The following is a 24,961-nucleotide window of genomic DNA, read 5'->3' as shown; positions in this document are numbered from 1 at the left end:
AAGATGTAACCGTAATAGCTGTGTGACTTCCGTGTTTTGAACTGTCTCTCCTAGAATGTGAATGTGTATCTAATGGGTGCCGTGGTCTTATGTCAATGAGAAAATAAGTTTTTAAGAAACAGATATTTGCAAACTTTAAGCTTTTGCTTTTTTGCTTCTGGAGTATCGCCTAATGACCTATATAATGCAGTCCTCAAGTCTGTATGAGAGGAGAGGTCCTTCTGAAACAACAGGATCAAAATCTTAGAAAAGAGAAGACCCGAGATTGGTCTCTGAATCATAAATCTTTTTCAGTATTAAGTAATGTTATAATGAGGTTCTAGAGTAATTGTTCTTTGTTCTCTTTCTCAGGAATACAGGTATCCCAGACTTATGCCCTGAGGAGTAACCCAAGTCAGGAGTCAGCAAACTGTTTCTATAAAGGGCCAGATGGTAAATGATTCAGGCTCTGTGCGCTGTGTGGTCTCTTGCAGCGGTTGGACTCTGTATAGCGAAAGCAGCCATGGCGACGTCTAAACACCGAGTGTGGCTGTGTTCCAACAAAATGTACTGACAGGCAGGATTTGGCCACAGGCTGCAGTTTGCTGACCCCTGACCGAGATGTGCAGCAGATCAGGGACTCTGGGCTGATGCCTGCTTTTCCCTTTATGCTCCATCCGCCTGGAGAGCAGGTGGACCACGGGGTCACTGCTTCCAGATGCTGAGGTCACAATTAGTCAAGAAGAGCAGCCGCTCTGCTTTCTCACCACATGAAAAAGGCCTCCCCGATTTGTGATGTTCTGAGTGCGGTTTCCCATAAAAGATAGTGATTATAAATGGGCCTTAAAAGTTTGAAGTTGAAAGTCCTTGACAAAATTCTGATGTCTCGAAACCTAACAAAAATGGAGCTCTTCAGAAATATTATACTTGGAATAGTAATAGTTCTTTGTGTATATTTATGGGTTAAATCTTCTCTTGTGTGCCAGTCTGGAACCTGACCGGCTCATTCAGAGTTTCAAACAGCTGCCTGACAAATGAGTTCTTGAAACGTAATCTGTTTTAAATCTTAATGGTGCCTGTTACTTCTTTTTTTTTATTCTGGCAGTGTCGTTTTCATAAACACGTCTTTTATTGGACTCTGTATGGTGATTCTTTAAAACCGTGTGTGTTTTTAAAAGTGGGGCCTTTTTATCAGGGTACACATCCACCAGAGGGCTTCAGGCCTATTCTTTTTAGGGACCTCTGAGTGAATTGCAGTCCCCTGTTACCCACACTGAGGAAGAAGGCAACAGGGCTCTGGGGTGAGGAAGCCGGAGCCCCATAGGCACTCCCAAAACAGGGAAGTCTGCTTTTAAAATCGGACCTGGACCCAAAGGCAGCTTGAGGAGCAAAGATCTCCACTGGATGTTTTCAACCCGGTGTGAGCCCTGCCTTCAAGGGAGCAGCAGTCTTCCTGCCTCCTGGCTCTCTGAGACCAGATTCCTCTTCATCAGGGTTAAAGGTTTGGCCCAAATCTGGTTGGATCTTACCAAACATGACATCCATCACATTCTGAAAGTCCATAATGCAGAGAACCTGTAAGCATAAAATTCTAATTTAACCATGTGGACAGTTCCACTCTTAACTAAAGCCTTGCATCTCAAACTAGGCTCTGCATCTAATTGAAAAATCTTCACTCCACCATCTACCAGGGGGTTGACCTTAACTTTTCTGTTCTTCAGTTTCCTCATCTGTAAAATGGGGGTAATAATTTATTATTGTATATTGATATTTGGTACTTGGCAAAGAGCTAGCATGATATGTGTTTGGTATTACACACATACATCATTCAGAACCTCCAGTGCATGCCTGGGAATATGCAAAACCACAGATCAAATGTGGCACATCTTTTTCAGTAACTGAAGGAGAGATTCTGTTTATGTTAAAACATTCTATCAGAAAGGAGAATACAAAACTCATGAACAATATTGAGAGAAAGCATGAACTTTCAAGAAATACTCTGCTTTTAGCAGCCAGTTTGACCTAGATATGCAGATTCTTGGGGGAGTGGGGTCTCTGTTCCCTTTTCTGTGTTAGGAATATTTTGGCGGAAACATCTGAGAATTTTTGGCTTTCCTTCTTGCTGATGGCTTCGATGAGTGAACAACCAACCCTAAACCACATTAGTGTTGTAGCGTATCTTACTGTCTCATGTGATTGAGACTGATCTGAGCTACAAAAATTTGTGTGACTATTTAGGTTTCTAATGTCATTTTAAAAACTAAAAATAAAATACACCTTATTTCATTAATTTGCTTGATTTTGGGAGTCTGTTTTTCATTTTGTTTTTCCTGCAGACTGATCCTAATAGAATTAACAGGGACAGTCTTTAAGTGCTTAATTTTAATCAGTTATTTTGAATTGGATCTTAGTGTTCTGATGTAATTGTCTGCCAAGTACAGTGACAATCAAGAGCTTATGTGCCTTCAGATCACAGAGAATGTAAATGAATGTCCTTCCTAAACTCTAGTGACACAGCACCCAGGAACTTGGTTTCTTCACCAGCCACAGGAGACGCTGCTGGCTCAGATTCAGACCACTGCAGTAAAGCCAGGCACTCGGATTCCTTGGTTTCCCAGTGTATAATGCTGTACTGTCATCTGTGAAGTTGGAGAATAACATCATGTCTGAAAAAAACAAGACACATACCTTAACTGGGTTAAATTTGAGAGTTTGAGATTTACAAATGTTAGCCCTTGTATATAAAAATAGATTTTAAAAATTTTTCTTCTGTGTAGCACAGGGAACTATATTCAATATCTTACAATAACCTTTAATGAAAAAAATTAAAAATGAATGTATGTATGAATATGCATGACTGGGACGTTGTGCTGCACACCAGAAATTGACACATTATAACTGACTACTTCAATTAAAAATATACTTTATTGCTAAATGATGCCAAAACAATTACAATAGCAACATCAAAGATCACCGATTACAGATCACCATAACCAATAAAATATTGAAAAAATTTGAAATATTTTGAGAATTACCAAAATGTGACACAGAGACACAAAGTGAGCGAATGGTGTTGGAAAAACAATGCCAATAGATTGCTCAACACACGGTCACCACAAACCTTCAATTTGTGGTTTGGTTTTTTTTTTAAGGCAATACCTGCAAAGCAGAATAAATGGAGATACACCTGTATGCAGTAGTCCTCCCCCTTATTCACGGTTTCAGTTACCCACAGTCAACTGCAGCCCGAAAATATTAAATGCAAAGTTCCATAAATTAACAGTTGATGAGTTTTAAATTGCATGTACGTTGTTCTGGGTTGCATCATGGAATCTTGCCCTGCCGGGGACTGTAAATCATTCCTTTGTCTGGCGCATCTGCCCGTTCATCTCTTAGCCACTTGGGAGATCAGACTGACTGTCAGGTATGCGGTGCTTGAGTTCATGTAACCCTTATTTCACTTAAAAGTGGCCCTAAGCACAAAAGGAGTGATGCTGGCAATTCAGATACTCCAAAGAAAAGCCATAAAGAATTTCCTTTAAGCGAAAGGGAGAAAGTTCTTGACTTGATAAGGAAAGGTTGCTAAGATCATTGGGAAGAATGAATTGTCTCTCCGTGAAATTGTGAAGAAGAGAAGTGTGTGCTAGCTCTGCTGTCACATCTCAAACTAAAGTTATGGCCACTGTGCATGACGAGTGCTTCGTTAGGATGGAGAGGCATGAAATTTCTACAAGAAGAGGTTTTGAGAGACTGACACCATACACATAACTTTTATTACAGTAAATTGTTAGAATAGTCCTATTTTATTATTGTTAATCTCTTACTGTACCTTTTATAAATTAAACATTATAATAGGTATGTATGTATAGGCGAAAACATAGTACATATAGGGTCCGGTACTCTCCACGGTTTCAGACATCCAGTGGAGGGTCTTGGAATGTATCCCCTGCAGATAAGGGGGGATGACTGTATAAATAATTACTGAGCCCCTCTGGCTTTGAACGTTTTTGCAGTCACTTAAATAGCACGGACTGTTCCCTCTGGGCCTCTGTGGGAAGAGTGCTGCTGCTCTCTGTAGTCTAGTACGAGGGATGGAAAGTCAGGGACTTGCCCCAGAGGTTGCGTCAGCCGTGACGCCGGAGCTTTGCCCTTCATCTGGGAAGGGGTAAAAGTTCGTTGTAGGAGAAAGCAGAGTTTTTTAAGAGATGAGTTTATGCTGTCAGGGTAATTGTTCAGGAAACAGGTGTAATCTCCAGAAAAAGTGATGCTTTGGGGTTTGCATCTCCTGTATTTCATCAGCTTTAGTTCTTAAGGTATCTTAATGAACTATTAGATGTGAAGCAGCAGGTGCTTAGAACTCCTGCATTAAAGCACAAGAGGATCTTTTATTGTTTTTTAAAATAACTTTGTAATCAGGAAAAAAACACCACGGTTTTAGACTTGGGGAAATACAAATAACATAAACCTACAAACTTGGGACAGTAAAACTTAAATATGCACATAGAAACTAAATTGGAGTCATGCTATAGGTTTTTTTAATAACCCTTTTTTTCTACGAGTTTGTTACATGAACATATTTTACGTTTACTAGATAGTAGTAGTTCATTGACCAAATATGTTGTAACGTAACTAATTACATCTCATCAGAAACTTCAAGTATTTCTTCATTTGTAAATGGTTCCTTTTCCTTTCCCAGGCTTTTATTCGCATATACTTACTGGTTTTTCAGAGATTTTTAATGTGTTAGGGATTTTGATCTTCTGATGCACACTACAGATATTTTCTCAGTTTATTTTATTTTTCACATTTAAATCTATCTAGAAAGTACAATACAGTTCAAATTTCTGTAGCTTAAACAGTTGTCCTATCAGTAACTCTTGACAGCGCAAGTCCTACCTGGTCGTTTTTTTCATTTTGTTTTCCTGGCTCTTGGATGTTTATTCTTCTGCTTGAATTTTTCTAGCTTTCTCCAAAATTATACCAAATTTAAAAATCATTTTGGAGAGTATTGGCATTTTTGCAAATATAGTTTTTCTCTCTTTATTCAGATTACTTGAATAATAGGCAATCACTGAAATTTTTTTCTTTGATAATTTATTGGTTCCTATGTGATACTTTATACCACACATTTCAGGTAATACAATGTAAAATACTGATTTTATTAATTTTTGGCTACTCTGTTGAATTGCATCTTTTTTCCCTCTCTTCCTTGAAGGGAGATGTAAGAAACTGAGATACATAAGTAACCCAGTAGATGTTAGAGATGCATAGTCAATTGATTGGCAAGAGAAGGTCAAGACATTTAAAAAAATCTGATTGCTAACGATTATTTCCATGTGGTCACTTCAAGGAATGTATCTGTGTGACTCTTGATTTCAAGTAGCTTTCATTCAGAAGGAGCGGTCCTTTACCTGGTGTCCATGTGTAGCAGAGTATCAGTGGGGATATCACCTCCAGAAGGTGAAACACCACGTATCTGAAGGAAGAAAGTTGACATAAAGGCATTTGGACTGTTAATTATGATAACCTCATTAAGTCACTTAAAGAGGAGCTGGAAACAAAAATACACCTTACGGAGGAAGTGGCGAACATCCGTGACTGGTGAATTGTGGTTGGCATTGACCCTAAAATCAAGGAGCCCCTCCCCCCTTTTACTTAATCATAGTTTATTAGAGCAGGTTTGTGAGTTTCTTTTGTTGTTACTTTTGTAACGGTTCTTTAAAAACAAATCCAAACCATTGGCTTGATTTAATTCCTGCAGGCGGAGGCTCGCCTGCTGGAGGAACAGCGCAGAGTTCAGGTGTACCTCCATGAAAGCACGCAGGACGAGCTGGCCAGGAAGTGTGAGCAGGTGCTCATTGAAAAGCACTTGGAAATTTTCCACACGGAATTTCAGAATTTACTGGATGCTGACAAAAACGAAGGTGAGCCACTCAGATTCAAAACACGTAGATATTGATCTTGACATGTGATTTTGAGATTGTTTGAAATTCTAGACTCTGAGTCAGCCTGAGTAACACCAGTCATTTTAAAAGATTAATGTGTGTGTGTGTGTGTGTGTGTGTGTACACACCTTGCTGTGTGTTGATTTTGGACCTCTGTAGAGTGTGTGTTGGGTGTGACTTTGCAGGAAGAGCATCTTTTGAGTTTGGTTGAGTATAACTTGTTCCATACACTTTAGCATTAAATGATGCTACGCTGGTTTTTTTTCCTTGAGTGTTTTTCTTTTGAAAATTCTTTGAGAAGGATATTATTTTTGCAAAAGTATCTCCCTTACCCCTCCCTTGTTTTATTGGGACATGTTAGAAGCTCAGTAAAAGATTGGTACTTGGATCCAGGATTTTTCTTCTTTGGTGCTCATAAATTAATGGTGTGTCATACATATATTTAGTGAAGAATCTGGGGGCCCTTTTGTGACTTATTTGTATAGTTGAGATGGATAGTTGTAAATACTCCTTAAATTTATTCATTCTTTTAAATAATATTTGTTGTGCCTATTAAGTATGATTGAGATAAGTAATATCTCAATCTTGAATTTTAAGAAGCATCAGATGTAGTTCCAGATAAAAATCTTAACTATTACATTAGTGGTTTCTCATAGTAAAGGGGGAAAATACGCTTTTATAATAGCGTGACTTCATTGTTACTTTCAGCTGAATATACATATGCTAAATACAGAATATTTGGATACAACTGAGTGCATTTGATTATTAAGGTTTTAAAAACTTGGCGGCTTTATTTCAGCGTGTCTTTCATCTCTGTAAACGCGCACTTAGTGGAATGGATGTGCAGAGTTTGTTTCCGTGCATAAAGGTGGCGCCTTCTTCTTTCAGATTTGGGTCGCATGTACAATCTTGTATCTAGGATCCAGGACGGCCTGGGAGAATTGAAAAAACTCCTGGAGACACACATTCATAATCAGGGTCTTGCAGCAATTGAAAAGTGTGGAGAAGCTGCTTTAAATGTAAGTACTATTTAACTGAAAATCAGTCGAGCCTAAGCATTCCCAAGCGTGGACGCCAGGCGCGTGTTGTGTCTCCACTTACGAATCCAAGTGGTAAGATTTTCACTAGACTCTCATAGAGAACCTTGTTTTGGCTGTTTAAAGTAGAAGGTTTACAAGCATCTTTGTTTAGTAGTATCTCTGCAAACTCTTCTCTGGCACTTTTTAGGCATTAAGGATGTCATTTCTTCATTTTCCGCCCTTTGTTTCTTCTCGAAATTACATTCTTTGCAGTAGAAGAGAGAAGACTCTTCTGTAGAAAAACAGGCCACAGCCCCCTAGGGATGGGCTCTGGCACCACAGGGCCCAGGCTGCACCTGGCAGGACTCAGACCAGAGCTCCTGCCCTCCAGCTGAAGATCACAGGGCTGTTTGCCCTGGGAAGGCCCTGAAACGGGTAGTATTTCTCATACACTCCCCCCCTCGCCCACCCCCGGGGATGGGAGAACATTCCTGCCGGGTTATCTGTAGTTCACATGATAATTTTACGTGGAAAGCGTCCCGTGTTTCTAAGGGACAGGTAAGTTGTCTTCGGTTTTGTCCCTGTCGTGAACTTTAATTTTGATAGTGTTTGGGAAAAATGATGGAGAAGAAATGCTTCTGGAACACGGTGCTTCGGTTTGCATCAGTAATCCTTTTACCTCTGATTTTATTGTCTGATACTAATTATTTCAACAATGCTGTCTTTAATGTGTGTTTTTAAGTCTTATTTTCCTGTTGTCTTTGTAAGATTCTTTTCCACTTGTAACTGTGGGGGTTGCAGCCTCACTGCTTGCCGCATCTGTGGTGAATGTAAACGCGCGTTTCTTGAGGTTTATACAGGAATTTTACACTCACAAGATGGAAGGGCGCAGGCTTAGCGGCAGGTGTTGTGGCATAGCTCTCCGGGCTTCAGTAGCAGCTTCGGTGCGAAGCCCCAGCAGCAGGCCACACGCTGCAGGGGAGCTGCTGTGCGCGGGCCCCGGGGACAGCCTGCCTGGGCCAGTCCCACCCAACCCCACTGCCGACTGACTTTCCAACCTTGCTGCTAACCTGCTTCTCCTGTCTGTGTCAGTTGGCAGAAAAAAGGGAATGATGACAGTGACTGCCTTGTAGAGGTTTTGTAAATAAATGCTGCTTGTGAAGCACCTAATAAATCAGGCTGCAGAGTGCTCAGCGGTGAGACTGCGGTTGTTACAGGGTGTACAGTGTTCATTTTAAAAACTCGTTTAAAATTATCTTTACATCTTGATGACTTTTCTTACTTTCAAACTAAATGTCCCTTTTTAAAGGGCCTCACACACACACACATGCCTGTACCTGAGGTTCAGAAGGGGCCGACTTGAAGAAGCAGCTTTTCGGTAATGTCAGGTGTTCTCACAGTAAACTCAGTGAGGCTGTGGGCAGCAGAGCCGTGTTAAGGGACATAACTTTCCTTGGTGGGGGGCTGTACAGCTCAGTGGTAGAGCACGTGCTTAGCATGCATGAGGTCCAGGGTTCATTTCCCAGTACCTCCTCTAAAAATAAAGAAACAATTACCCCTCCCCAAAATAATTAAAATAATACAATAATAAATAAGTAAAAAATTTTTAAATGACATAACTTTCCTTGCAGTGAGTTCAGTGGGGAGTCTTGTCTCAGTAGCTGTGGATTAGAGCAGCAGATAAATGAAGCAGGTCATGCTTTTTCACGTAAACTGTTACATGTTAGATATGAGATTGGCCTTACGGGACTCATGTTCTGGGTGAATATTGTTAGATTAAAAATAAACACAACTTGCTTTTTCATTTTCATAAGAATGATGGGATATTACTTCTAATGTCTTTTCCACACCAAAGTAAGGTCCTAAATGGGGAAATAATCACACCATAATTCTCAAGTACCACTTTTTCTCTTTCTTTGGGTGCAGTCAGCTGCCTGATTGAGTTGGTCCGTGAATTTTGATTCTGCAGTTTGCTTTTTCATGGGACTTAAAGCACAAGTTCAGCTCTAAGTCAGATCCTGTCTCTATTAGTAGAAACTTCATCTGTCAGCATTAGTCAGCAAAAATAAACTATCTACCAGCGGTTATATTTTACTGGAAATTAAGCTTTTAAACATTATGTTTATCACTCAGATGTAAGCCGCTGATTAACATGAATTTAAAAACCAAACAAGATCTTCCCCCATGAAAAGTAATTATATATAACTCAGTAAACTTGTTTTGCATCTGCCTTAACTTTGAAAAGTCAGACTTCTTACCATACTTTTTAAATTTATTTTTTAATTGAAATGTAGTTGGTTTTGACATTTTTTTAAGTATATTTATTTATTTACTTATTTTTTATAGAGGTCCTGGGAATTGAACCCAGGACATCGAGCACGCTAAGCAGGCATTCTACCACTGAGCTATACCCACCCCTCTACGTATATTATTGATTATAGTTATTATTTCCGTAAGAACTATGTTTATAGTGAACTCATGGAACCAGTTTTCTAAATTGTTACTCTTGTGAGGAGAAATTTTTTTTCAGAAACTGAATACTTTTCCTATTTTCCTCAAAATGGAGTTTTTTCCTGAATTTCCACGTTATTGTCTTGTCTCAGAAGTTTGAGTTGACTCCTGAGTCTGCGGTGCCGTCTGACTGATGCGTGGGTTTCTTTACACCCTTCCGGGTCTGGGCTGTCCCTGCTCCTGCGTTCACTCCCGGTGTGAGAGCCCAGCAAACTCACAGCCGGCCTCAGCCCGGCGCAGCCTGTGTAGCTGCTTGCTGTAAGAAAGGATAAATACAGCTGCTAAAACGTACATAATTTAAGTAGGTATCCATTTTTACCACATGTGTAGTAAACATAAAAGATATATTGTAGCACAAACCATGATGGTTTTCCAAAACCCAGTGACGCCGATGGGGAGAAAAGCAGCAGAAAACAGAGATTGTTTGAATTGGTAGAAGTGGGAGAGGAGTTCTCGCCAGCTTTCAGAGACCCCCGGGACGGAGGACGTCCCTGTCTAACCGTGCTGCGGGAGACCTGGTGTGCAAGGAAGTATTCAACGATGGGTTTTAAACTGGGGTAGAGCTGAGCGAAGGATCAGATAACTTCTTAATAGGCAAGTTTGTGTCTTTGGCAAGTTGCCCCACGCGGGGCCTCTGGACTGGCAGGAGAGCGCGGGCAGCGGGGTGAACCCCATTCTGGTTGCATCAGAGTCAGAGCAGAAAGATCTCATGTGCTTCCGTAGATGGGCCGAAGCTACACACTGCAGTGTGTTCAGTCGTCAGCAGTACAGTCACTGTAGAAAAATAATCTATATTAAAATATAGGAGGAGGATGGACCTAAGGATGGTCCACTTCGCTCTTAAGGGGGAACACCTTGAAAGCGGAGCCTGCAGCTTCGGGTGTTTGTTTTAAAAGCTGGAAGCCCACGGTGTGGCCGGCCCTGTGCTGCTGTCAGTTGTGTTATCCGCCAGAGCAACCAGCTGCGTGATGCTGGCTGGTGTGATAACTCAAAGGGCCAACGACTGTTGCAGATAAAAGTGAAATCATTTTCACTCATTCAGCAAGCATTTACGGCCTCCCTGCGATGGATCTGATGTCAGGAATTCCGGCTCGAAGTGCCTCACCCCTGTCTTCTCATCAGATCTATCTTCTATCTTCTCATATCTCTGTGACCTCGGCTGCTCGATTTAGTGACGGTACAGCAGGTCCCTGTAAAAGCGCATCTTCCTTCTTCCATTCCCCGCACAGCGGTGGCAGCTGTGTGCCACCCTGCCCTCATCCTTTGCCCCAGCAACAAGTCATCTAAGGTGGCTTCATTCCCTGCTGAGCTGGCCTGCCAGCTGACCACAGGGGGCGCCATCTCCCTTTGTCCTCTGATGAGGCATTGGAGGGTGGACAGGCCCCCTTCCTTGGCCCTCCAGGCGTTTTTCTGTCCAGTCCCACAGCTGCCCTCTGACCCCTCACTTCGCTTCCGGATGGTCTTACCTGTGTCCCAGTGTTCATCCTTCATCAGCACAGCAGTTTCATCTTTCAAAACTACTGCTTAACAAAACGCGTTAACAGTTTTACTACACATTCTTCATCCTTTGCTTTATTTAATATGAAAAAAGCCCTCTTCCCTAATATAATATATTAAATCATCAGTATTATATTAAATCAAAATCCTCTTCTGATTTGCCCTCATTTTCACAAACTTCACCTTTCTGTCCTTGTTCCCCCCAGTGCACTTCCTTGTCAATGTGCATACTGCCATCTCCTCCACCTGTGACACCCCTTGCCTGTGTTCCTCTTGCTTTGTCTTGCTTTTTAAAGCCAGCTCAAGTCCCCCTTTCTAAAAAGAGCTCTCCGTTAATTATTCCAGCCTGGAGTAGTTGTACCCTCATCCTAAACTCTGACGGCATTTATAAAAGTGTCTCCTGTGCCCCTTTATGTTTGTGTGTGATATTTGTGTGTTTTCTGTTACTCCGTCGATTCCCAGTGCCTCGAGAGCAAAGCTGACACCTTGTTAGGGTTTTACGTGCTCTAGTCTTAGCGCCAGCATCTGATTCAACAGTCTTTGTTATTGGTGCCGACGACCGTGCCTCGGCCATGGCTGCCGCCTCCTCTCCAGTTAGCCTCCTTATTCTGTATCCTCAGCACGGCCGTTGTCTAAACACACACTCGCAGTTCCATACTTAGACTTCACTGTACCTTCCTGGTTCTTCTCTCTGCTTAGACATATTCCTTCTTTTTTTCCCTTTGTGTTAAACATCTTTATCTTTCAAAACCCCCAAATGCCATTTCTTCCACGAAGCCTTTCTTGGTCACCACTTTGAAATAACAGTGTGTTGGACTATTTACATGCCATTCACACTACTTAGACGTCTGTGGATCCCCGTCTTCTGCGGGGATGGCTTTCTTATCCATCTTCTTGTCTGCAGCTAAGCACAAGGCCTGGGACAGAGCAGGGTCTTGGTACACTTACACCTGTGTCTTAATTACACTCCTCACTGTCGCCAGCAGATCAGGGCTGCTTACACAATACATAAAAGGTAATAGGGTAAATGAAGTAGAGACTAGCAAAGTAAGGGCTAGAAACACAAAGCCAAGGGTCCGTGCTCAGAGTGCAGGCGGTGAAGTCTAGTGCTCTTGTTAAAGGTGAGCCACAAGCTGGCTTCCGATTTTTCTGTCAGTGCAGAGCACTTGCTGGGAGAGACAGAGCTGTGAAGTGCAGTCAGCTCGATTCACAGTGATCATAAGGAACAAGCCTGTGACTCAGAGGAAAGACTTTACTGGCATTCAGAACTGACGATACCTTTACTGACGGCCCATCCTGAAGAGAACTTTCCAGTTAGGTGGAAAGTCATCGGTGTAGACACAAAGTAAGTACAGTATCGAGTCATTGGATAGCTGTATAATTTCCCTTGTCACCAAAATTTTGTAGCAAAGTACCAAAATAACATTCAGAAGAAGAGTCCTGGGTTCAATCCCCAGTCCCTCCATTAAAATAAACAATAATAAATTTTTTAGAACACAGAGTCCATGCCGACTTGTAAGTGCTTGCTAATGGGTGCCTGAGGGCACAGCTGGTTCCATGTTGAATTTGCAGTTGACACACGGTTCCACGGCCGTCTGGGTGCCCCTGTGCTTCCCTACGAGAGGGCTTCATAAGTCAGGTTATAAGAGAACGTTTCATCACTCTGTCTTCAGGGCAGAAATGGCAACAGATAAGCACGAAGTCCTCTTTGAAACCATATCTTGATAGAGTGACCTCAGTCTGCCTGGAACTGAAATGTAACCCAGCCGGAGCGGCCAGTGATGCCTAGATGTGCTGCGGGGCTACAGGGTGACCGCTGGGAGCTGGGCTGCAGAGCCGGACGGGCGCGGAAGGTTATGAACGTTCACCTGCAGCTTTGCGTGGTGAGACGGGAGGAGGCGTTTTCAGGTGCTGCCGGGGGCTGCTGGCTCCAGGATCAGGAATGATATTTGTTCTAAAGGGGAGCCCTTACCATGGAGGATTTTAAAGGCAGAAATAAAACCAGGTATCTCTGAGCATATTTTTCAGTATAAGACTAAGGGGTGAATCTGGGACCATATCAGAATTCCGAGAAAGCTCTGTGGTTTGGGTTGAGAGGTTGCGTTAGGCGTAATTGTAAGAGCTCAGTTGTGGTATGAACTTACCCCAGAGTGAACAGAGCAGCACCGTGCTGGGGGCTTCTGCATATGATAAGGGGTTAGTTTATACATGTAGGGTTCCCATTCTCCCCTGGAGTAAAATGTTTGAGTAACTTAGTCCTGACTCAACCTTTCTGCGGATGGTAATAGAAGAAAATTATCCACACAGAGCTAAAATTAGCCAGAGAACGTCACATCCTTAGAGGGTGGGGTAAGAAAATCTTAGACTGTTACAGATGCAGGCGATTCCTTAAAGCCGGTGATGGATTTGGGGGCTGATTTTACTATTCTTTCTTATTTTGAATATGTTGAAATTTTTCCATAAAAACGTTAAAAAAAAAAAAAAGAAATGTATTAGTTTTGATGTGGGAAAGGAGGAAGTGGAAGGACCAGGGAGCTGTTTTAAGTTTTGAATTAGTCTTTGCTGTATATTTAAGTCCTGAAGTGGCCCCTCGTTGGCTCAAGCCCAGTGAGATGCTCCGTGAACCTTGCCCCACCTCCTTGTGAGATGAGTGGGCCTGCCCACTTGTCTCCGCTGCTCCTGATTCTGAACTGATGCAATTATTACTTTCTGAAGCATCATTCTTTTCTCCTAGAGGAGACACAGTTTTTCCTGGCAAGTCTAATAACTTAGTTCCATTTTGAAAATACAGTATTTTCACCTCTGATCACTCATTGCCTAAATCTAGTCAATTCAGAGCCTCGGCATTTACAGAGTAACCAACACCAGCCGGCTGAGGTGGACTCCAGCCTCACCTTGGAGCCCAGGGAGGTGCAGGTGTGAGCCAGGACGGGGGGTGACGGGCTGTGACAGTTTATCAGAGTCCAGCTTATTAGAGGTCATGATAGAGTTAAGATATATTAATTATAATCTGAGGCTTAGAGCCGTGATTACAAGATAAATAAAAATGACTGAAGCAAAAAGTGGCAGGTGGACAAAGGTTAACATGATGAGAATAGGGAACACTGGTTAAATTGCTAGGTTTGTTTGTCTGGGTATTCTAAACTTGAAACCGTTCTCAGTCAGGAAAACTAGTGACTTCTGCTTATCTAAACAAATGAGTCTAAATGATGGAGTAGGGAAAGACCCATTAAGAAAATGTGAGACTGTTACAGTGCTGAGCGATCTTTGAGGCCTCCCAGTTTGGAGGGTTTTTGTTTTTTTTTTCGGTCTGGATTTTGGGGGTTTTGCTCACTACTTAATATGGAAATGACTTTTCTACACTGAGCGCGCACAGACTGGCAGTAGAGGGGGCGCCTGAGGAATGGTAGTAGACAAGACAGTCACGGTGTACAGGCTCCTTTGAGCTCCTGACCAGCAAGAGAGGCAGCCGTCAGCAACAGCCCCCAAGGATGCCGAGCCTTCCAGTGCGGCCCGGGCATCGTGCAACAGGGAGGCCTAGCCTGTCCTGGAAGTTCACGGCGTCCCAGAGAAAGTACTGGAAACCAGTAGAAGAGTTGGAGCTGCCTCTGTAGGTGGGGATCCCAGACAGAGCAAGGCCCCGTCCTGAGACCCGAGACGTCGGGTGTGACGGGAAGAGGAGATGTGGCACAAGGTGGACCCAAAAGGGTGGATCCAGGCTGGCCTAACCATGGGAGACCTGGAAGCCAGATCAGTGACGCTGCCTGAGTCCTGAGGGCAAGAGGAAACCAGGTCAGGGTTATAGTAAAACCTGAAACTGACAAGATCAGATTTTTACTCTTTACAGAATCGCTGCCATGTGGAAAGTGGATTAAAAAGATGAAGAGTTGTTAAGTATACCAGTGAGGTTTGTTAGAGTGGTTCAGGTGGAAAGGACACCAGCTGGTGGTGGGGCGGGGGGTGCAGAGAAGGAACGGGGTCGTTAGGCTTTGTTGTAGACAAGTTGTGTGCTGGGCAGTTGCTGAAGCTGGACAACACGTGGGGTGGATTTTACTGTTCTTTGTAATTTTGAATATACTTACGAATTTTTTCTACAGTAAAATGTTGAGAGGAGAGAAATGGGGAGAGAAAGGTCCTGAGGAGCAGCAGGCCAGGGAGGAGAGGAGGCTGGATCTGGGAAGCGTGGGGACCCCAGGGCGTCCAGGGCGGGTTGTGGGAGCTGAGTGGGGACATAGTCCGGAGGTGAGTGTTAGAGCCTCTGGCCTAATGACAATGACCACATGGGAGTTGGGTGAGGTCCCTGCAGGACCAGCCTGAGAGGTGTAGAGCGTCCTCCATGCAGAGAGCCCGCGGGTACTATTGTGTGAACAGTGGCTGTAAACCATGCTAATTACTAATTACTCCGTTCATTTTTTTTAACATCAAAACTTCGCATCTTCATTTTCTTGGAAAAAACATGCGTCCATCTAGCCGATCTTTCCTCTCTCCTTACCGCTGTTGCTTTTATAGCTTTGCCAGCTGGTGCCCTCTGAAACACTTCCTAAAGATGGTCACTTACCTCCTGGTTGTGAAATCACTCACCTTCTGAACATCTTTTGTTTGGCACCACTGGCTGCTCCTTCCTACATTCTCTGCTCTGTGTTACTCCTGTGTGTTCCTGTCTCCATGTGCCCTTGCCAGGCACCCAGGTGGCTTCTCTCTGAATCTCAGATGCCAAATTCAAATTTGCAGGGCTCAGTGCCTTACACACTCGTCCCTTAGATCTGTTCTGGCCCTTACTTCTGACCAGCCAGACTCCTGGCTGGGCCTTCTCCTGTGGCAGAAGGAATCTGGAATGGGAGTGTGAAGACTTCTGTGCCCTCAGGGAAGCTCTGTCTTTCTGTGGGGAAAGCCTTCCTGGTATTTCTTGGGACATTTACATTTTTCCAAATCTTGATTCTGAGAAAAATTGGTCAAGAAATCAAGAAAACAGGGAAAAGCATTGTAATTCTCCACAAACATGAAGACCTTCCTGGTTCAGAGGATTCCACTGATGACAGTTCAAGGCAGGTGCAGGGTCCCTGATGCATAGGGTCCAAGTTTAAGGTCATCTCCAGGAACCAGGATGAGGTGGGGAATCAGCGCCGTCTCATGTCAGTCTCCCTTGTAGGTGAAGCCCAGTTACCATTGTGTGTGCAGCCCTCACGGCTGCTGGGGTGAGTCATTCTTGCAAATAAATTCACACTCATCTGTCTGTATACATAATATACTTTATATCAATCCTGTGAGTGGCGTTCCGAGAAATAACAAGTTTTGGAAGGAAATTTAAGTCCTTACTTGGCAATTTTGATGTGCGTTTCTTTGTAGCGCTGTTAACCTTGAATGATACCATATTCGAATACTACCCAGTGCTGCTTTATTGGCATTTTCCAGTGTTCAGATACTCGCTAGGGGTTAAAGTTCTTTGGAAAATACTTTAAAAGAACAAATGCAGAGAGAAAATATGTGAATGCTGTGAAATAATTTGGCATGAAATTAGGAAGCAATCTAAAATCTGATTTGGCAAAAGGAATATCAGTTTCAAAGGCAAAACCAAAATTAAATCAAGCAGGCAATATTTCCACTGTTGAAAAAGAGAAATGAGTTTATATTTAAGTAAGATGTGTGCCAACTGGGAGATGCTTTTGGATGCAGGCTAATGAATGAGACCATTAATACAGAATGCAAGAAATTCTCCTAGAATAGGATCATGAAATTAGGAGCAAGATTATCTGATGAGACAGTTCTGTATGTGTTTTAAGTTTTAAGATATATAATTTTTAAATATTAAATATAAAATATACATAGCATTGGCTTTCGATATTTAAGTGATTTTTATTTGGCAATTATTTTGTGTTAATTTCCCCTTTAATATTTTATCAAATGTCTATCAGGTTGAGGCCACTCTATGTGTCATTAAAATTATAATCTTGTCACAATATATTTGTTCGTAATAATAATAAACCTTGTGTGTTTATACTATGTTTAACAGAAACCCTCTGAAACTCCTAGTGTAACCCTGTCGTGGGAAAATGATTTACTCTTACGAGTACTCATTGTTACTTAGAAACAAGATGTCACAAACAGTTAGAATCGGGGGAACTGTCTTCTCATCCCTGAGTCCCAAGGAGTAAGATCGGCCAGGCATTGGACGCCCTGGCAAACCGTTCAACGCCTTGCACATCAGTCCTCCGTTTGTGAAGTGGTGGCCCGGCGCCCCTTGCTCGGGCTGTCCGCCTGCGCTGTCCCCTCGGCCCACCGCTCAGCTTGCCCTCCTGACCGTCCGCAGGGCTCTCTCCTTTCACAAAGCCAAGGAGGAGTCGCGGAGCTCGGGAGTCGGGCTGCCTGGGCCCAGGCCTGACTCTGCCACCCCTTAGGCCCTTGGCCAGATGCTTACCTGTGACCTGGTTTCTCCGTCTGCAAGATGGGGATGCGGACAGCACGGACCCCGCAGCGTGACTGACAGATGGTGACGGTCCCTGTGCAGGCTCAGGGCCGTCAGCCGTGCGGCCAAGTGTCAGCATTGTGCCCTGCTTTGATTGTTTCCCAGCTCGGTCTCCTCTGCCCCGTCCTCCGTGTGCTCCTCCTGCATTGCTCCAGAAGCCTCTCCTGGGGCTGCTTTTTACATTTCATTTACATTATGTTGGCTTTTGCCCAGAGACTTCCAGAGCTGGCTACCCCATCGCTCCCCCACTCTCTGCCTGTCTCCCTGGCCGGCCTCTCCCTTCTTAGTTCTTTCTTTACGTTCATTTGTGTCTTCTGACTGGCCCAGGTGTCCTGGGCAGACCGTCACTCTAACCCACCCCCGCCCCCTGTCCACACCTCTGAGGACCGAAATCCGAATTTATACTTACTGCCTGCCCAGCTAGGTTCTAGATAACTGACTGACTGGCTTCCTCAGCCAAAACTAAGTCCAAAATTTGAATTTTTTACAACAAAAATTGGCTAAGCAAAGCTATCACTTTGAAAGTTTGTTTTCTGCGATCCCTTTGAATTTTCAAATAATTTGAAAAATCTGGTTTTCATACAGCTTGAAATCACTATTTAATTTCGTGTGAGAATGTATTTTCATTTACTATATACATCAGCAGAATGTCCTGTGTGTTTTGATGAAGGAGCGACATGATTTCTTGACCTTGCTTGTTAATGTGTTTGAAGAAGTAGCCACACCTTTTGGAATGTTGTAATAGCAGCACGCTAACACACAGGCTAGTCCCCAGTAACCGACCTGTACGTCTGTTTTTCCTTCTCCCCGAGGACCCCAAAATGTATGTACAGACAGTGTTGGATGTTCATAAGAAATACAACGCCCTGGTGATGTCGGCCTTCAACAACGATGCTGGCTTCGTGGCAGCGCTGGACAAGGTGGGTGTGCCCCGTGCTCCCCTGCGGAGCAGGCGGCGCGCGCGGTCCTCTAACACCGTCTCTGTGACCCGCAGGCTTGCGGCCGCTTCATCAACAACAACGCGGTCACCAAGATGGCTCAGTCGTCCAGCAAGTCCCCCGAGCTGCTGGCTCGCTACTGCGACTCCTTGTTGAAGAAGAGGTACTGGTGACTTGGTGGTCTCCCCTGGGAAACTCTTCAAAATCTCAGCTTCTAGATGAGGAGTGAAAATTGATCTTCCATTTTACATAGTCTAAAATGTCACTTTTGGACCTTTTGAGAGCAGAGTCCTACTGACTGCCGTTTAAAACAGGAGACTCCCCACAGACCACAGCGCTCGTTCTGTGTGCTTTCGTCACCATCTTCATTTAACGCGTGTGTTTTATTGCTCTATCATAGTATTTATAGTTTATCCGTCTTATTTCTCAGCTGTTCTTTTTCCTAATCAGTGTATGTGTATTAAGCACGAGAGGCAACATAACCTAATACGGTTCTCTTCTCTGTGTTGTGCCTTTTGAAGTTCTCCCTAGTTTTTTGTGTGTTTCTGTGGGTTTTCCTCAAGTTCTCTTTCACTAGAATAGCTGCTTTCAGTTTAGAAACGCTCAGGGCTTATTTTACTGTTTCAAACATTGCATCAGCAGGTGTGGCAGTGGTTTTCTACACCCCCCAGTTCTACTGGTTTGATAGTAATAAATTATATTTTAAGCAGCTCTCGAAGGCTCACCTCACCCCACTACAGAAAAGACAGAATATTTACACTACCAAGAAGACTGCAAACAAGCCTCACTAAGAATACAGTTGTGGGAATCTTACGTAAAATGCTAGCAATCTAAATTTATCAGCAAACTAAAGAGTAACTCTCCAGAACATAGGCCAGCTTTCTAGGAGTGCAAGGATGGCTCAGATTTAATGTAACTGACATTAAGAGAGAACTGTGTGGTCAACCATGAGGTCGTCCTAATTGACGTGGGAGAACATTTGATAAGGTCAGTAGCTTTCTTTCGCCTTCGCCAGAAAGCCGCTTGCCCAAGGCCCCTGCAAACTGAGCGTCTGGGGTTTCCTGTCTGTTGCAGTGCCTGTCTGGTGCGCACTTCAGCAGCTGTGGGCAGGTCGCCTAAGGCATTCATTGGGAATGAAAGTGGACTTTAAATGGAGATCAGGCCTGGTTTTATTTTTCAGGCTCTGTAAAATGAAAATTTTCAACATTTTAAATATCAGTACTGTCGTAGGGCTTCAGTTTGTTTGACAAAACGTGAAACTTCTTTTCAGCCATAATCTTTTCATAAATGGTCCTCATCAGGTCCGTTGATGAAGCAGACAGCATGGCAGGTAGTTCCAAAGGGCTGCTTTAACGAGCAATTGGTAGTGACTGGACTCGAGCAGGCACTGGGTTACACTCTGCCAGGAGGGAGACAGCCCTGACCCATCAGTGAGGAGAATGGACTTTCCGAGCCAACTGCTCTCACGCAGGGCACCTCTTCAGAGCTTGTTTGGTAGTTGGATCATTTCATGTGAATTTGTAGAGATCTTCTTTATAAAAGAAAAAAAGCTTTGAAATTTTACTTACCTTGAAATCACCTTTCAGTTAATATTTGTTCATAGAATAGAGTGAATGAATCAGTTGTTAAAGGACAGCCATCTATCTTGAAGACATAATGGCAAACGGAAGGGACACTTTAGCAGTAGTTTAAAGAAAATCCTTAAATTATCCTTAATTATTAGGCCATTAAAAGGAAACTATATGCCCTTTCACTTTTTTCAGAGTTAAGTTAAAGCATATTGTAGAAAGCAAGTAGAAAAGTGAAGTTCATTTACTTAAATTTAAATGGATTGTCCTTAAAACTTGATTCAGAATGTTTTGGGAAACTTGTAATAAATATCTTGTTAAGTTTCGTTGTGATATTCTACATGACTATATGGAAGGATAGATTATGAAACAGAGATACAGTAAAAGATCGCCAAATTGCCACGGGCAAGAAAGGCTAACCTTCCCTCCTCCACCTGCTAATCTGAAAAGAGCATGTAGTCCGGATGTTCGGAGCCGTATTCTGATATGATAGTTTGGCTCAGGGGTGCTTGTTGAATGAATGTTTGCTGATCTGTTTGGAAACACCGTTCCCTTTTTTAACTTTTCAGTTCCAAGAACCCAGAGGAAGCAGAGCTAGAGGATACACTCAACCAAGTGGTAAGTCCCTGTGTGGTCACGTCGGTTTTCAGTAGCCTGTTACCTGACAGGTGGCTGGTTTTATGAGGCATCTGGAAAGTGGAAAGTAGTAATTTTTTTATTTTGAATCTGTGATTTTACTCCCTATATTGAGTCATTAATTTTAGCATTTGTTCCCTCCTCATTAGTACTAAGTCCACACCAACTTAATGTGATTTAAGGGGCTGATGGAAATATTTACCTTGAAGATGATGGGGGAGTGTTTTTGGTCATTGTCAACGTGGCCGTCCAGGGCCGGACAGAACAGTGCACACGCTGCTTTGGGGCCCGTGCTGGGGACAGATCGGAAGCGCGTTAAGTGTGCTCTCGGGGTGGTCTTCCTAGATGGTTGTCTTCAAGTACATAGAGGACAAAGACGTATTTCAAAAGTTCTACGCGAAGATGCTGGCCAAGAGACTTGTGCATCAGAACAGTGCGAGTGACGATGCTGAGGCGAGCATGATCTCCAAGTTAAAGGTAAATGGAACCTTTCCTTGAAAAATTCCAGCTTTTAAGTTATTCAGGTTCCCAGTCTCTCCAGGTTATCAGTGGCTCTGAGCAGACGCTGCAGTCTGAGCCCTGGTGCTCCACTGCTGAAAACTAGAGTGTTGGACAAGGCCAGGTCCCCCTCCTCGGGTGCCCTCCCGACCCCGACCCCTTGCTCCTCGGGGCCCGTCTGTTCCGGCCACGCCGGGCTCTGCTCGCTGTCCGAGTGTCCTCTCCTGGCTTCTGCGCCTGTGGCCTCAAGATTTGCTCCACGTGGCATGGCCCGTACTCAGTTTTTTGGCCTGAGTTGGTTGAGTGTTTTGTTTTTCTCTGGACTTGGTGGTTAACCGTTCATACCCCCACGTCTGCAGGACAGAGAGCGTCAGTGTTAGTTTGCTGTTGAAAGTTTCTTTATTCAGCACCTCTGCACTCAGCCTGCATTTGTGACAGGCTTGCTGGCCTGTCAAGAGCTGTTACATGGCTTAGGGCAGATTTCACTTTCCCCTGACATTATGTTACATGGGAGTCCTGCTCAGCGTGGGCTGCCGTAACAAAACAGTGCGGACTGAACCAGAGAAGTGCATTCACAGTGTTCTGCAGGCTGCTAGGAAGTCCAAGATCAAGGTCCCGGCCAGCTCAGTTTCTGGTGAGGGCCCTCTTCCCAGCTCGCCTTTGGCCGCGTCTCACCGCGTCCTCACATGACAGCGGGGCAGGGAGCAAGCTCCCCAGTCTCCTCCTATGAGAGCGCTAATCCCAGCGTGGAGGTCCACTCTCACCACCTTTTCTAATCTTAATTATCTCCCTGTGGCCCCGCCTCCAGATACCATCACAGCTGGGGTTAGGGCTTCAACAAAGGAGTTGGGGAAGGGGGTACACAGTTCAGGCTATGGTGGTGGATAAGAGACAGAAACAAATTATGTCATCTTTGCCTTCTCCCACGGTGTCAGAAACCCTAGCTCTTAGCACCCGAGTGATTGTTACTGTGTGTAGTGTGTACGAAGACCTGACTCTTCCATTTGGAGCTGCGTAGTTGGTGACAGTGAATTAATGTTGAGCAGTGCATGTTTGTGCCATGAGATGCAGCTAAACGCTGACTAGCTTCAGTGCTGCAGTTAAGCGTCGGTCCCCTGCTGTGATTTCTGCCAGACTTCCTTGTGTACATTTATATTTCTGTAGAAGTTAGTAAGGCAACTGTCTGGGTTCATTTCAGCAAGCTTGTGGTTTTGAGTATACCTCTAAACTTCAGCGGATGTTTCAAGACATTGGTGTGAGCAAAGATTTGAATGAGCAGTTCAAAAAGCACCTGACGAACTCGGAACCCCTGGACTGTGAGTATCCCAGGTCTGCGGGCCTCCTTTCCCGGCCGTGTTCCTAGAGGCGGGGCTCTCCCTCACTTGGCAGCGACGAGGGGAGACGACAGTCTTCAGTGAGGGCAGCACGTGCTTTCTCGGAAGTTCTAGGCCAGGCAAACCGGAAGTTTTTCCCAAACACACCGCCCACCTCGTAACTCTCATGTGACCATAGGAGATGACAGCTGGGGAAGCGTGGTGGCCTCTCCCCGAGGACCCAGTGCTGAGCACAGCTGGGTGGGGGTGGGAGGGGCTGAGCCAGTGGCCAGCATCCGGGTCCTGAGCCCTGACATCTGCCGCTTGCAGAGATACGGCCACCCCACCCCGGCTGCTTGCCAGCTTGGGGCTCCACTCACAGCTTAAATTTCAATTAATTTTTTTAACCTGAGTTTGGCTCCATTCTAGTAGTTTTTCAATTACAAGAACTTGGCCAGAGTCAAATGGACCAAAGCCCTCGTGGCTTCAGATTGCCGTTAGGGGTCAGGACAGCCTGGGTGCCCAGGCTCGTGGGCGGGGGCCAGCTGGGCCCCTGTCGTGAGGTCCTGCTGCAGGATGTGGTGCATCTTTCTAAGTGAAAAATGGGGGTTGTACTTTTCCCAAACTACAAGGAGTATTCCCGTGTTAAACTTGAGCGGTGACGTTTCTGTTGTAATTTATAGGCTCTGTTTGTGTAAGATGTACAGAATCTGTGTCTGTTCCCAGTAGTCAGTGCTGCACAAAACACAGTGAAGTGACTTTACCTTGGGGTTCTCATTTACCCTACTTTGGGGCTCTGACGCCATCCCTGCCTGGTGAACTCAGCTGTGGACTGAGGGCGTTCACGGCAGGAAACGACGGCAAATGCAGCAGAAGAGGCACGTGATCTTATGATTCTAAGTTAGAGAAATGAAAAACTCAGTCCTTGGAGGAGAGAATTTCTGGCTCTTCTTCCTGTTCCTAATTTTAATTGAAGAAAACAATTTCATTGAAATTAAATGTGTTCAATCCTAAGTTTTATGTTGAAGCAGGATTTTTCAAAGAATGTGTTTTCTTTTGATAAAAAAAGTCCGTGTTTATCTGAAATGGTGGCAGTTTAATAAGGCTAATTAAATGTATTCTGAAATTTTCCCCACTCCTCCAGTGGATTTCAGTATTCAGGTTCTGAGTTCCGGATCGTGGCCCTTTCAGCAATCTTGTACGTTTGCCTTGCCGTCAGAGGTAAGGGGGATTTATCTTCTGTTCCCTTGGTGTGAGCAGAGATGGAAGGGGGCAGCTTCCACGGAGAAGGCGCAGTGTGTCTGCAGGAGGCCCTCCTGCAGTGGGCCGTGGGGCCGGAGCTGGGCGGGGCTGGGGCGGGTGGGCTGCCTCGGTTCCAGCTCGACAGGGTATGGTCGTGTACGTGGATATTTGCTCCTAGGAAGCAGAACGTCATAGTTCTGTGATGAGCATCCCGGTGATGCATAATGTAGAAACGTTTTGATTGTACCTTCAAATGCTTAAATGAACGTGCTTTGTCCGAGAGTAAACACTTGATGTTTGTGTCTTACTCTGATGTAAGCATTTTGTCCTGTAAACTTGGACCAGCGCATTTTATTTAGAAATGCCGACTGGAGAATATGGTGAGATGTCTGTTCACATAGTGCCCTCCCCCCATTTTTATCCAGTTGGAACGGAGTTACCAGCGCTTCACAGCCTTTTACGCCAGCCGTCACAGTGGCAGAAAGTTGACGTGGTTGTATCAGCTCTCTAAGGGAGAGTTGGTAACAAACTGCTTCAAAAACAGATACACGTTGCAGGTAAGATCACCTTTTCATTTGGGTTTTTTTTTAAAGTATAAATGAAGAGAAGACAAATCACAGAAATCAGAATCCAGTGACTCACACAACAGAATCTAGAGTTAAGCTTCTGACAAAATAATATAGTGGTTAAACAGCTCGGAGTTTAAGAGTCAGGTGAGCTGAATTCTAATCCTTTGTGGCGAAGGGACAAGTTACTTAATAGCACTGAGCCTCCGTTTTCTCCTCCCTGAAAGGATGTCAGTGCCTCTTATTTTGTATGTGGTGTGAAAATTAAATGAAGTCATGTATTTAGTAAGTGTCTGGCACAGCTCCTGCCTGACACACATTAAGTGTTCAGGTAGTAGCTTAAAAAACTGGAGTTTCATGTATTTAATTGTGATGATAGCTCTTTCTCTTTGACAAGGCACTTCACAGTGGTGACAACCCTCAGTGCTTACAACAGCCCTGAGTACTAGGCACTGAGTACTAGGCAAGAACATCTGTGACTTACGTTTCCATCTTATAGACGAGACGCTGAGGACCAGCTTAATTTAAGTGACTCCTGGATCCTAGCTTTTATGTGGCAGAGCCGAAATTTCAGTTACGGTCTTTTCCCTTAAAGAATCCATCTTGAAGAAGGTTTCTCTAGTGTCCTTATAAAAACAATTATAAATCTATTTTTAAGTGTCAAGAAACTTCTGACGGCATTGTGCAGTCTCAAGCTGCTCATTACTTTAAACTTTAAATAATTCTGTTATGGTAAAAAAGAGTTAAAATGTATGATACTCTGTTACACCAGGTCTAGAGGTCTTT

At 44.0% G+C, this 24,961-nt stretch overlaps 1 protein-coding gene across 2 annotated transcripts in view; it reads left to right on the top strand.

Annotated features, from left to right (window-relative positions):
• The window catches only part of CUL1 (cullin 1), a 90,642-nt gene that overhangs the window by 57,496 nt on the left and 8,185 nt on the right, over positions 1-24,961 (top strand). For both annotated transcript variants that reach the window (XM_031455551.2, XM_031455550.2), the window contains exons 8-16: positions 5,741-5,903; positions 6,813-6,943; positions 18,227-18,334; positions 18,409-18,515; positions 20,490-20,538; positions 20,902-21,033; positions 22,253-22,370; positions 23,512-23,588; positions 24,035-24,166. In XM_031455551.2, coding sequence (XP_031311411.1) covers positions 5,741-5,903; positions 6,813-6,943; positions 18,227-18,334; positions 18,409-18,515; positions 20,490-20,538; positions 20,902-21,033; positions 22,253-22,370; positions 23,512-23,588; positions 24,035-24,166 — 1,017 coding nt within the window. The remainder of the gene's footprint in view (positions 1-5,740; positions 5,904-6,812; positions 6,944-18,226; positions 18,335-18,408; positions 18,516-20,489; positions 20,539-20,901; positions 21,034-22,252; positions 22,371-23,511; positions 23,589-24,034; positions 24,167-24,961) is intronic.

Source organism: Camelus dromedarius, chromosome 7 (genome assembly GCF_036321535.1).
Source record: "Camelus dromedarius isolate mCamDro1 chromosome 7, mCamDro1.pat, whole genome shotgun sequence".
Taxonomy (NCBI): domain Eukaryota; kingdom Metazoa; phylum Chordata; class Mammalia; order Artiodactyla; family Camelidae; genus Camelus; species Camelus dromedarius.
The sequence above is the reverse complement of the archived record's forward strand: the minus strand, read 5'-3'. Positions and strand labels throughout refer to the sequence as shown.